The sequence below is a fragment of the Triturus cristatus genome, chromosome 8, assembly GCF_964204655.1.
Source record: "Triturus cristatus chromosome 8, aTriCri1.1, whole genome shotgun sequence".
NCBI lineage: Eukaryota > Metazoa > Chordata > Amphibia > Caudata > Salamandridae > Triturus > Triturus cristatus.
In genome coordinates, this window is record NC_140591.1 from 1,268,601,717 (window position 1) to 1,268,616,249 (window position 14,533).

A 14,533-nucleotide genomic window follows, 5' to 3' on the forward strand; every position below is an offset into this window, starting at 1 on the left:
TGGGGAAAACGCATTTTGGGACCCCCTATATATATATATATATAAAAGTTATATGATTACAAGAATAATTAGATGAGCAAATGCTGCAGAAAGTGGGTAGTCGTAGTAATTTGGAGATCAGTGCGAGGTTGTTCCTATGCAAACAGATGCCCCCATTACAGGAAAGCAAATGGATATGCACATGGCGAGTTCTAAAATAAGACAGAAGTGGTAGGAGAGTCCCTTGCGATCGGTCTGGATAGCCAAGATTGCACTTGTGAAAATACAGCCAAATAAATTGACAGACTATTGGCAGGTTGACTGTTGACAATTTATAAATGAGACATAGAGGAGTCATTGGGTAGGTCTGGCTTGCAATTGGTCCGCTAATGGGTGCAGGGTTCAAGAGTAAGGAGGTAGGGAGCATACCATCTAACCAGTGTAAAAGTAGTTATTTCATTTTGTACAGTGCAGAATTCACATCCCATTTTCGGTTCAGCTGTGCAATGCCTTATAAAGTATGTGTCTAATAGAACAGGCAAATACAGTAACAATATTGGCGAACAGAGAGGTCACTTTAGGTAGGCCTTGCCCGAGATGGTATTTAGTAGGTTCAGAGGCAAACACTAAGGGCCCGATTCACAGAACTAACTTAAGACAAAATCCTAAACTTACTACCATTTTGGTATTCACAGAAGGCACTTACTCATTTTGGTATTCACAGAAGGCACTTACTCATTTCGGTATTCACAGAAGTTAGGAGTCCTAAAGTTAGGACTCCTAAATGCCTTCTGTGAATACCGAAAGTCTTAAAATTAGGATTTTTCTCAGTTTAGGCGTCCTAAAGTTAGGAGTCCTAACTTTACTACTCATAAACTGCGAAAAATCCTAATTTTAAGACTTTCAGTATTCACAGAAGGCATTTAGGAGTCCTAAAGTTAGGAGTCCTAACTTTACTACTACTAAATTGAGAAAAATCCTAATTTTAAGACTTTAGGTATTCACAGAAGGCATTTAGGAGTCCTAAAGTTAGGAGTCCTAACTTTACTACTACTAAACTGAGAAAAATCCTAATTTTAAGACTTTCGGTATTCACAGAAGGCATTTAGGAGTCCTAAAGTTAGGAGTCCTAACTTTACTACTACTAAATTGAGAAAAATCCTAATTTTAAGACTTTAGGTATTCACAGAAGGCATTTAGGAGTCCTAAAGTTAGGAGTCCTAACTATACTACTACTAAACTGAGAAAAATCCTAATTTTAAGACTGTTGGTATTCACAGAAGGCATTTAGGAGTCCTAAAGTTAGGACTCCTAACTTCTGTGAATACCAAAATGAGTAAGTGCCTTCTGTGAATACCAAAATGAGTAAGTGCCTTCTGTGAATACCAAAATAGTAGTAAGTTTAGGATTTTGTCTTAAGTTAGTTCTGTGAATCGGGCCCTCAGCCTGTGTAAAGCTACTTTCTCTCAATTTTGTCTGAAGGCCCTTGTGCACACGGGCTAATACTAATGTTGTGATCTGGGTGTTTGCCTTTGGTCATTCAAAGGTGGAATCCTGTTTATTAGTTACATGTGGAACTCCAATCTCTCTTCCGAAAGACCACCCTGATCCCTGCACCTCCTTCCTGCTCCAATGCAATTTCACACTGGTCGCAAAGAGAAGGTGGAACTTCTTTAAGCCAATAGCCCCTTTGGGGAAGAAGTAGTGGTTTATTTCAGCTGAAGCATATCCTCCTCCCCTTAGACAGATAACTCGGAGCTCTGGTTCCATGCATGATGGTCACAGAGTACTAGCATACCTGGGCTTCAGCTGACAACAGGTGACAGGATTAATAATGAACAGTGAATGGGCTGCATTGCATTATGCAGGTTCCTGCAATTCAACAAGCATTAACCAAGCCAATCATTTTGGCTCTGGTGTATTAAAACAACAATTCACTGCTCACAGACACACAATTGCAGTGGAGGGATAAATGAAGTAGATAGCAAATGGAGGAGAGGTTGGACTGGGAGGACAGGTTGGAATTATGGTACACAAATAAGAACTGCCATCTGGACTTTTTCAGGGCTCCACAAATTCAATTAAGAATGTTATTTACATAGGGCCACATGTGTCAACATTAGGAATAACGATTACCTAATTGCGATTTTCCGGGAATCGTAATTAGGTAATCACTATTTCTAATGTATGAAACTCCAAGCGTTTCATTTAGGGATTCCTCGGGGGTCGCAAATCGACCTACCTCATTAATATTAATGAGGTAGGTCGCAATTTGCGACCCCCTAGGAATCGGAAAAATCACCGGGATGGTGGCCTGCTATGTCCGTGATTGCCTTTAAATGAAGCAATCTGTTTTTTAATGCAGCTCGTTTTCCTTAAAGGGAAACTGGTTGTGCTTAAAAGAAAATAATGAAAACTTTTCTTTTAATTTTTTAAGAGCAGGCAGCGGTCCGTGCGAATGGACTTCTGTTGTGCGACATGTCTGCTGTAGATATTTGTGTACAGCTTGCATATCACAGATTTCACTCCTGGCAGATCCCCTCCACCATTCATCGTCCCACAGTTGATTAAATGAGAACCATATAATTGGAATAATACTAACACATTCTAACTGAAGTGATAAAAAACTACATGCCTTTCCATTAACATATGTGGATTCTATAGTCTTGTTATGATATTCTGAGGCTGAAAGTTGAAAGATGACATATGGCACAGCTAGTTGAACAATTGTCAAAAAACAGGCAGCCCTCAAGCATTGTTTTGGAGGAAGATACAAATCCAATCCTCTTCTTACGAAGGAAGAGAAACACACCTTCTTGGCTAGAATATCATGATTCGACCAGTTTCAGCCATTGGAAATATTTCAACCTGTGGCATCCTTTGCTGTTCCTCTGTAAGGAAGCCAAATGGAGGCTGCAATGATAGCTTCTGCAGGGAGCATGATTCTTAGTATGGCTGTTTGCACTGTAAACCACTGCTTCCTCTGAAGTTGACTGAACTGATCAGGTCCCTGTGTATGGTTTTTAAGATACATGTTTACATTGGTGTGACCTGTTTATAGACCGGTCAAGGCAGGGTTCTTTACCTCTAAACTGTATTTGCATCCCTCGTAAACCCCAAAGTATAGCCTTGGATTCTGCTGAATGACCCACAAAGGAGACCTGTTTGAATCAAAGGCACACACTTTTATTCCCCTATTTGATGTTGCTTTTAATGAATACCATCAAAGTCAGTAAACAAGTCCAATTGATTGCTGATAAGGTGCACAGCCCAAGAAAAAAAGGATCCTATTTTTGTTGGATATCTTTAAAGGTATATAACTGGTGGGGTTGTGACCTGGCCTTGCTTGGCATCAGTTGATGAGATAATTCTAGGAAAAAACCTCCTATACAGATGTGTCACCAGGCAAGGGGCAACGGGAAAGGCCCAGAGGTCAGTGATGGGAAGGTTAGGTGATGGAACACTAGCCCAAAGCCAGGTGGGAGGGGAAGGTTTCAGTGGACCGATCATCAGAGAATGGACGAGAACCAGTACTGGGTTACGGGCCACACCAAAATGTATTAACCCTGGTCCCACTTTCTCCAGCAGATGTGCCAAGACTATGAGTTAGCACATCTGCTAGAGAGAGGGGAGCAATTAAAGTGTTTCTCTACAGGTGGAGCCTGGACTGCCTTTGGAAGAAGTCAATCGATGCCCCTTCCCTTCCCTTCACAGGGCCTGCATTTCTTATGGTGGAGGTTACATGGGGAGGCTCTCAAGGGACTCTTCGCCCATGTGCACGGTTAAGCAACAATCAGGAAATGCCCCTTCACATTATACGGCCGCAAAATGTGTGACAATGCAATTCATGTTACAACCTCGACATCCATTTTTATAATATGGAAGTGCACAGGTCATGCAAAAAAGCGTACAGAAACACTTGCTGCTCTCAGGCGCTCTTGAATAATCCAGCCCATTGTGCCAAAAAGCACTTTAAACAAACTATCACATATCAAAAATACCACCACCGGGGGTGTGTGGCTTGGACAGCCAACATGGCGGACACAGCCTAATTGGGCTCCGCGTGTCCACGCCGTAATTCTTCAGTAATCCACCTAAATCCTGCTCGGAGGAGCACATCGGTGGAGATCACCACTCCGACAGTGATCGGAGTGTTGTTTCGGGGAGATCTGCAGTGTCGCAGAGTTGTGGGTGGGCGCTCCGTGCCTCGAAGACCCAGAGGGTGAGATGCAGAACGGAGCCTATTGCGGGCCCGTTCTATCTGGAGCCCTGGCCTTTCAGCCGCGGTGCTGTGGAGGGGCATGGGGCCTGGTCGGCCCCAGAGGTGACCTGCAGTGCCTGGAGCAGGGGGGCCTGGCTGTGAGCGCTGACATGCGGCCGACATCCTGCGGCTGTGACGGGCCTGTGGGAGGAGCGGCCTGCCCCCCGGTTCTGCCGGCCGCTCTGGGAGAGCTTCGGCAGAGGTTCCCTGCTACGCCTGCACCGCGGCGGTGATCCAGCAACTCCGATAGAGTCCCAGGTGAGGGTCCTGCATCTATTCAAGGCCGGGGGTGACACATTGGTCTCAACATGGCCCACGCATAGGCCCCACTTATGGAGAGTGCCCAGCGCCTCGGCCCAGTTCCTGATCTTTCCCCTCGCTTACACATCCTACTACTGAGAGGGGGAGCCAGCTGGAGGTCGCAGTGGGGCTTCGCAGCGGAGGAGGCAGAGGCCTGAGGTGACGGTGAATGTCTTCCCCCGCCTGCACCCCGCTGATTGTAATTGAGGGCACCAGAGCATTTGCAAGCACCGAAGGAGCAAGGAGAGGTATCCGGACTCCTTGATTGACTGTGTGGCCCGGAGGGCCCCATCATCTCTCATTATCATGACGAGGGTGTGCCCGGCCCCCGGAGCCTTGGTTGTGACATTGGGACCTGACATCTGGCACTTTGACGGGAGCACTGTGAGCGGGTGGTCAGGCGAGTCTGGTTCCCTTATGGGGCCTACTTGATGGGTGGTCGTGGGCTGCAGAGGCAGCTGAGCTAGGCTTGGTGCGACTTGTGGCCCAGGACACGCCCGATTCCGAGAGGTCCTGCCGCAGTGCGTCCCCAGTATAAGCCCGACGCGATTTCCACGGGATTGCCTGAACCTGTTGTACTCCCTTCTACCAGCGTGGGCACAAGCTCGACATCAGGGTTCCTTGGGGCCGCGCCAACCTCCCCTCGCCTACAGCTATGGGCAAGGACAAACCTGGAGGGGCAAGCGTAAAGCAGAGCACCCTTTATCATTATGCCACAACTATAGGGGGCGCTATCGGGGGTGACGCAGGAGGTTCAGTGCCAGATAATGCAGCACTCCTGGCACCGATCAATGACTCCAGAGACAAACTTGGCGTCAAGATCAGCAGTTGGCGTCCAAAGTTTAATTCTTGCGCCAGGACCTTAGAAACGCAGTGGACCGCATCACAGCAGCAGAGGCGAAAGTGTCGACCTTTGAAGTACGGTGACTACATTGCAGAAAAAGGTCAATAGGCTTACAGTAGTGTCACAAGAACTGGCCTCCAGGGTGGAAGATACAGAAGGACGTGCTAGGCGCAACAACTTGTGCTTTGTGGGTCTCCCAGAGGGATGTGAGGGTACCTCCATGACCCGCTTTGTTACCCAGTGGCACATGGATCTCATGCTGAAGGACATGCTATCCTCCTGTTTTGTGGTGGAGATAGCTCGCCGAGGACTGACAAAGAAACCACCCCCTGGGGAAAGTCAGAGACCGGTGATCGCTAAATTGCTGAATTATGCAGATCGAGATACCGTCTTGCAGGTCGCTAGATCACGAAAAGATAAACTCCTCTTTGATTTACTTTACTTTTACTCATTTATATAGCGCAAATGAATCATCCCCACAGGGATCTCTCGGCGCTTAGAGAAATGAGTGCTCATGGTCAAAGTTTCCTAAAACAGCCACGTCTTCAAGAGTTTCTTAAAACTGGATATCTCGGTACAGGACCAGATCTTCTCTGGTAGAGTGTTCCAGTGACTGGGGGCCAGATACAAAAAGGCGCGACCCCCCATTTTAGCTCTATTTATTCTATGTGAGCACAAGAATTTACGGTTGCTAGAACTTAGTTGCCATGTAGAATTGTACAAAGTAAACTTCTTATTGAGGTAGGCAGGGCCATTCCCCTGTAGAGACTTGAAGACCACACATAGCATCTTAAAGATAGCTCGTTTCCTAATCAGAAGCCAATGAAGTTGGCTCAAAAGGGGTGCAGAAGAAGTGCAGGCCGGTTTATTAATGGCGAGGCGTGCTGCGGTTCTGCACCACCCGTAGTCTGGATAATAGGTCTTCCCTTATTCCGACAAGCAACGAGTTGCCATAGTCCAGTCGACTAACGAAGAGTGACTGGATAAGGGTTGTTCTTGCCGAGAGTGGAATCCAGGGAAAGATTTTTCTTAGCATCTTCATGGTTCCGAAGCAGGTCCCTGACAATGTCTTCACCCCCTTCTCCATTGATAACTTATTATCAATCCTGATGTCAAGATTCTTAGCCCAATTTTTGGGGGAAGGAGCCTCTCCCAACTCTAGAGGCCACCAGTCAGGATACCAGATTTCCTCGGCCTTCCCGAACAGCAGTATCTCTGTTTTGGATGAGTTGAGCTGTAGGAAGTTCTTCTTCATCCACGTTGCAATGCTAGACATGCAGCTTTTAAATTTTAATTGAGTGAATACAATGTCATCCTCAATGGGGACAATCAGCTGCGTGTCTTCGGCATACAAGATGGTCTCAAACCCACAGCTTCTGATAATTTCCGCCAAAGGGGCCACATAAAACAGGGTAGGACTCAGGATAGATCCCTGCGGAACTCCCCTGTCCACCAGTGTGGTTTGTGACACAAAGGTACCCAACTGAATGCTTTGGGTGCGCTCTGATAGATAACTTTGTATCCATTTAAGAGCCATGCCTCTGACACCAATCCCTCGCAGTCTATCCAACAGGATCCTGTGAGAGATGGTGTCAAAGGCGGCCGACAAATCAAGAAGGACTAGGATCACTGGGGTCCCCCTGTACAATGTCATCCTTATAGTATCCGTAACCTCCAACAGTGCGGCCTCGGTGCTATGCGAGGTACGGAATCCAGACTGGGAAGGATCCAGAAGGTTATTTTGTTAAAGATAATGAGACAGATGCTGGTTTACCAGTGACTCAATTACCTTCGAGCAGCAGGAGAGAAGAGAGATCGGTTTGTAATTTTGTAGATCAGTCGGATCCGCTAGCACCTTTTTAAGCAGTGGTTTAATGCATGCGCTTTTCCACTTCCTCGGGTACGTGGCAGTGTCTAACAAGATGTTATAGACCTCTGCCAATGCATCAGCCAAGACCGGGCTGAGATCTGACATGACGGTCGGTGGTGCAGGATATAATTGAGATCCTAATTTCACAAGACTTAATAGGGAGCCCACTTGTTCGCTCGTAACATGAGGGAAATAGCCTAGCCTAAGAAGATTTAATATTTCCAGCAAAGGATCTACAGGAGGGTCTGCTTCCACCCGTTCGAATGAGCAATAGATTACATCAATCTTATGAGTGAAATATGTGGCTAAATCTTCACAGAGCTCCTGGGTGGGGGGTGGCAATGGGTTGTTAGCCTTAGGATTAGTAAATTCCTTCAAGATCTTAAATAGCTCCTTCGGCTATATTGCAGCTATTAAGATAAGCTCTGTGCGTCTTTCGGTAGAGTTGTTCGTGCTGCTCTGTCTTGGGTTTTCTCCATTTTCTTTCCATGGCCCTGCATGTAGCTTTTTCCCTCTTGAGGGTATCTGAATACCAAGGTGCAGGAGCTGCTCTAACCTGCATTCTTACCCTTCTGAGTAGAGCTATAACATCCAGGGCTTCGATGATTGCACCCTCTAGCATTCCCAAAGCTGTGTCAAAGTCTTAACCCCTACTAAATGAGGGAACCTTATATACTTGGCTGAAAGGAGCAGTGGTTACCTTTTTCCAGGGCCTGCGGAGATCTATGTGACCTTGCATGCAAGCAGTTGGGTTTGGAGACGACAAAGTGAAGCTAAGTGCTGAGTGATCTGTCCACCCTAAGGTTTGAGGGGGTTCGACCACTAGCTAAAAAATATTTGAGAATATAGTATCAAGTATATGGCCGGCAATATGAGTAGGACTAACAACTCTTGATGATAGGGTCGGGTGAAACAATCGCTGCCACTAGGCTGGCTGAATCTACATTAGAGAGAATCTCTAGATGATGATTGAAATCCCAGACTAAGAGGAATTTGTTCGTATTTAAAATATACGGAGCCACCCTCTCCAGTAGCGTTGTGCAAAACTCTTTCTTGCTGCCTCCAGGTGGATGATATACTAACGCTTCCGTCCATTCTGTGATTAGGTCGCGTTCTACTCTAAATATCAGTAGCTCTAGATTTGAGGAGGAGACCGTATCCAGAGTCTTAATATAATAAGGAGGGCACGTGGCAATTGCTAGCCCGCCGCCCCGTTTTATAGCTCTATCCCACCGGGTGACCACATAACCTGCCGGGAAGGCCATTGCCAATGCCGGGGTGGAATCCTTATTCAACCAGGTTTCCATAATGAGACATATGTCTGGATTAGTATCATCCAGCAAGTCCCAGATCTCCGCTACATGTTTTGCGATGGATCTGGCGTTAAAATATAGCCCCCGCATGCAGGCTCTCTGTTCTGTCCTTATCTGATCCTCTGTTCCAACATTCTGTTTCCCCTCTCTATGAAAAATACAGGGGGGACGCTGTAGGTTACGGGAAGCCTGTTGTTGTTTACTCAGGGCCCACCCACAATACCCACAGCACCAACATCCCTCGTGCAGATTGATATCCTCTGCTTGCAATTTAATCTTACCCCCAGTACATGAGGACAGATGTCTAAGCCTTAGCAGTACTTCCCGTGGATAGCATATCCTACCAATAGACGGTTCCTGCTGAGGGACGGGCCGCATCCTCAGGCCACTGGCCGCGTCCCGGCGCGGTCGGGCGCAGACGGGCTTACCTTTGGCGCGCCGACGGCCCCAGGAAGGCTCTCCACAAGAGCGCTAACCGCTGCAATGGCGCCCAATGTGTAGGAGGACTGAATGACAGATTCTCTCCACTTAATCAATCGCCGAGCACGATTACGGTGGACTGGAGAGTTGTGCAGGTTACTTGGCAAAATCAGGTGAAAATTCAAAGCCCCTTAACACAGAATACAAAACAAAATTCCCCGCAATCACAGAACATTCATTTTAAAAAAAGCTTGATGTTTAAAACCAGGGTTCGGGGTTACTACAAGTGAGTACCCATTTGTCTGATGCGCGCCCGCTAACGCGGTCGAATTTATGCCCAAGGAGGGCTGTCCACTAGAGCGCTAACCGCTGCAATGGCGCCCGATGTGTAGGAGGACTGAATGACAGACTCTCTCCACTCAATCAATCGCCGAGCGCGATTGCGGTGGACCGGAGAGTTGTGCAGGTTACTCTGTAAAATCAGGTGAAAATTCAAAGCCCTTAACAAAGAATACAAAACAAAATTCCCTGCAATCACAGAGCATTCATTTTTAAAAAAGCTCGATGTTTAAAACCAGGGTTCAGGGTTACTACAACTGAGTACCCACTTCTCTGCTGCCTGCCCACTAACGCGGTCGATTTGATGCCCATAATGGTATTCCCTGACTACACACGCCTGGTCCAACTGCAACCCCAGTCCTTTGTGGCGGCGAAGCGTAGGTTACGAGACCTTAACATGCATTACATGCTTCTATACCCAGCCCGGATGCGAGACATATTCAATTCCAAGTCACATTTCTTTGACACACCGGAGGTTGTTTTCGCCTAGACGGATGAACAAACTCACCTCAAATCGCATACGACACCCCCGCTGGAATCAGACTCATCCCGGGGCTCGCAGTGGAACAGATCCCGAAGGACCAAATCAAAGAGACAACACAGATCCAGTTCAGATAGGTGCTCCTCCAGTCCAGTACGCACATCCTGAACTTGCCGGACTAACATTATTTGGCAGATCTCATTATATGGAATATGTTATGTGGTGACTATCCTGTTCCTCACTGACCACTGAGCTGGTGTGGATGCCAAGCCCGGGGCTGCCTGGCCCTGGACATTTTCACCTCCCCCTGTTAATGATTTGTGGGCGGGTTGGGTACTTTTGGCGGAGGGGCCCTGGACCCCCCAGTTGGTGGCCGTGCACGTCCTACGCCGCATCAGATGCTCCTTGTTCATGGCAGTATCGGATGGGGGGTACATGGGGAACTAGTTTTTAATGGGGCTAGTTTCATTGTTTTCATACGTGCAGACTCATTATCTAGATTCCAACGCATTAATTACAGTGATCTCACAGATATAGGATGATGGCACAGACGGGCTCATCCCTTCTTGGGGACCTTAATGTGGTTTCCTGGAATGTTAGGGGTCTACTCAATAAAATTAAATGGGGCGCAGTCCTATGCCAGGCCAAGAGATACGAGGCCGACATTCTACTTTTGCAAGAGACCCACCTTCTTGGCACCAAAACCCCTTGCCTGGCCAGATCTGGGTCCTACACTATATATCATGCAGGGTTCACCAGGGGGTCACGGGGGACTGCCATTCTTATACACCGTTGAGTCCCTTTCATGCACACAAAACACTGCGCAGATCCAGAGGGCCGATACGTCATATAAACAGGCACGCTATATGGAGAACATATCACTATTGGTAGTATTTATGCTCCTTCCCACCCCCACTGGGGAATACCTTTGTCGACAAGATCTCCAGGCTATGGGGGGAACTCCCGGAGGGCCTGTCCCTCCTGGGTGGGGACTGGAACGACACCATGACTCCTTTAGACAGACAGTGTAACTCAGACCGCCACCCTCCAGTAGGTCTCTCCAGACTGAACTGCCTTGCCTCTACATTAGGCTGGGCAGACATCTGGCGTGAATATCGTCCTACCGAACAAAGTTACACCTTTATGTCAGCGGTGCATAGCTCGCAGTCCCGAGTGGACTACTTTTTTACACCTCGCGCATACATTCATAGGTTTTCACAAGTATCCCACCTCTCAAGAGGGCTTTCAGATCAGTCCCCAGTCAATCTCAAACTTCATACTTGGTCCCGTAGACCTCCCTTCAGTTGGCGGATGTCCTCGTGGCATCGTCGAGATCCAGACCATCAGGACATGCTAATTAAGGTGGTTTCCGAATATCTAGACACTAACGTAGACTTGACCCCATCCAAGGATATCCTTTGGGAAGCCCTAAAGCCCACAATCCGTGGGGCAGAAATCAGCTATCGTACTAAGGAGAAATGCGCGCGATCTGGAGTCACGGCAAGAGACCCTGGCGACACTACTTAATCTGAATCCCAGCCCCTCTCTCCAACTCAACTTGTTGCAGGTGCAACAAAATATACAGCAATATCTAACGGGTGAAGCAAAAGATATCTGGATGGTGTCGCAGCACTGGATATACCAAAGGGGGAACAAAGTGAGTAAAATGCTCCACAGACTATGCCAAGTAGACAAATCCCCTGCTGCTGTACCTACCCTGCGCGACGCCGATGGGGTCCTATGTTTATCTACAGAAACGGTGGCTCAGGAATTTGCGTGGCATTTCTCCGCATTATATGAGCATCATGAGCAGCTCTCAGAGGCTCAGATAGCAGAGTTCCTCAGGGATATTCCACCGCAAAGACTTACTGACCACATGCAAGACCAACTGGAGGCCCCCATTACAACAGATGATTTGAGCGTGGCCTTGCTTGCCATGCGTCCAGGGTGGGCCCCCAGACCTAATGGATTTCCCATAGAGTTCCTAAGGCCACATATGCTTACATTAGGCCCACATTTATTGGCAGCAATACAAGATGCCCAGGAGCAGAGTATACTACCCCAGGATTGGCGCCACAAGGAGATCGTCTTATTCCCCAAGCCAGGTCGCCCACCGAAAGAGCCCTCCTCGTACCGCCCCATTTCCCTTATTAATTTCAAACCCAAACTTTTAGCAAAGGTCCTTGCAGACCACCTACGGACTTGCGTATCAGACCTAATTCACCCAGACCAATCGGTCTTTATGCCTCACCGAGCCACCCGTCATAACATCCGACTGGTGCATAACGCCATGGCAATGGCCCCAGAACTTAGTCGCCCCACAGCTATATTATTAGCCGACATTGACAAAGCATTTGATTCTCTTAGTTGGGTCTACCTCTTCCAATTACTTGAAGCGTTTAATTTTAGCCCGCAGTTTTTAGCATATGTCCGTTTGGTTTACACCAATCTAACGGCCTCGGTTCGAATAGTGGGACATCGCTCAGACCCCTTCCCTATCTATAGGGGCACGAGGCAGGGTTGACCCCTGTCCCCGCTGTTATTCGCACTGGCGGTGGAACCCTTGGCAGCGTGGGTTCATAGTGACCCGGTACTCCATGAATTTGAATGGTCCCAGTCAAGATCAGATCGCATCACGCTATATGCTGCCCCCAGAAACATTGGAAAATATGGACCCGTAGGGCGATGTATCGTGGTATAGATCTACCTCCCCTTCCATCTATAGACCCCTGACAGAAATTGTCACTCAAATTACTACTGAACGAATCATTCCATACTATGTAACTGTCTGTATTTGTACCAATGTAACCTTTATGCAGTCACTGGGATCTAGAACTGTCTGCACTGTGTTTATGTTGTCCGACCTGCAAGTTTTGCAGGATTTCCAATTGTTTAAATGCTATGGTACTCCTGACTCATATTGTTTTCTCCAGGTACTTGTAGGGCTATGGCCCAGACTGTATCAGGAAAACCAAATAAAATGTGTTATTAAAAAAAAAAAATACCACCACCTGGCAGTTTATGTAATTTTAATTGTCTGTCGTCAGGCATTCAAAATGCATCAATTTTCCAGCATGTCAAGAAAACTTGCAATATAGCATTGTAACAAAAAGAGAATGACGACGGACTACTACTTCTGCACCTCACGCAAGTTTCCAATTGTATAGAGTTCCTGCGCAACAAGACCTGGCATAAGCCGTCCAGTGACACCTCTGTAATCCAGATCCTTTATGAATCAAGCAACACCTCTGTAATCCAGATCCTTTGTGATGCAAGTGATGGACGTGTGCATGGTAATAAAGTCCAGAGAATAATAGTGTGTTTCCAAAAAGCCTTTATTTTCAATGCTTTTAAAGTATAGACACTTTAGAACTCAGCCAACCCGTTTCGGTCTCTCATTGAGAACTTCATCAGGGCTCGTAGGGGCAATAACCCTCACAAAACAGATATAGGGCTGAAAGTAAAAAGTTTGGCAGTAGGATGATTGGTACCGTGGTGTGGACTAGGCCAACCGCCTAAATCAAGAATGCGTCCATAGGTAGTAAAGTTGTAACATCACGCTCCCAATCAGTGTGCGAATAGAGCTGTATAGCCCAAATAACAAGGCCACAAAGTAGTCCCAAATTCTGTATAGTTAGACAATAGATGTGGAAATGGGTCGTTTCTCCAGGCAGTAACTCTGGAGTAAGAAGAGAAGTTCCCCACAGCCAAGTAAGGCCTTCCAAAAGCCGGTCTGACGTTCCGAGAGAATGAAACGCGTTGGCTAAGTTCTAAAGTGTCTATACTTTAAAAGAATTGAAAATAAACGCTTTTTGGAAACACACTATTATTCTCTGGACTTTGTTACCCTGCGCACGCCCATAACTTGCTTCAATATAGCATTGTAGCCCACTACCGTGGGCTATACCAGCCATTAGAGGCACTCATCCTGAATTATAGGCCCAAGCCACAGACGAGGGCAGTGTCATGGTAAAGGGCCTTCAAACATTGGCAAAGGCCAGGTCAGGAGGCTTAAGGGCGATTAGGCGTTCCTCCCACTGTGGGTGAATGTTGTACTATGGAATGATGGAGCAAAAAATGCATATCATCATCCATTATTGGTCTTCTGCCACTCCATTATCTGCATTAGAGCACCCAAAATCTCATAGCTGAAATGCACATTCCGGTTCTTTCCTTTTTACCTGATAAAGCGGACAGACAATCAGCCCATCAAAATGTGAGCAACAAGCCTTTCATTGTTAATTTTCTCACACTAAAGGTATTTTCTTTTGACTTTATAGACAAATGGCAGCCTCAGTTGGCAAGACTAAATAACGGTGGATCTTACAATGCTTGGAGTACGGAAATGAATAAGACAGAGTTTCCCTGGATTCAGGTATGTCACGATCGTTTGCCATTATTGTCGGTTCGAGAAGCCTGCTGGTGAGTGGCTTTTCAGGTTTTAGTGCAGTTTCTCAAAACCAAGGTTGTTACTGTGAAAGTAACCACACAAATTTTTAGCTATCATTACCCAAGTTTGAGAATATCTTCTTAATTATCTTTAGTATCTCAAACATAATGGGGCTGATTCACAAATGGCCTCAGCACTCGTGGCAGAGGCCCAGCACTCAATGCGTATTCTCTGCAGTGACCATTCTTATTGCAGAGATTCCTCCCTAAGTGTGAAGACTCCCCCATGACTGCGGGGCCTCCACCACGAGTGCAGAGGCCCTTTGTGAATCAGGCC

The 14,533-nt window shown here is 47.0% G+C and overlaps 1 protein-coding gene across 1 annotated transcript in view; it reads left to right on the forward strand.

Moving 5' to 3' along the window:
* F5 (coagulation factor V) overlaps positions 1–14,533 on the forward strand; it is a 582,702-nt gene that overhangs the window by 482,806 nt on the left and 85,363 nt on the right. The window contains exon 20 of the mRNA XM_085622982.1: positions 14,088–14,182. Coding sequence (XP_085479108.1) covers positions 14,088–14,182 — 95 coding nt within the window. The remainder of the gene's footprint in view (positions 1–14,087; positions 14,183–14,533) is intronic.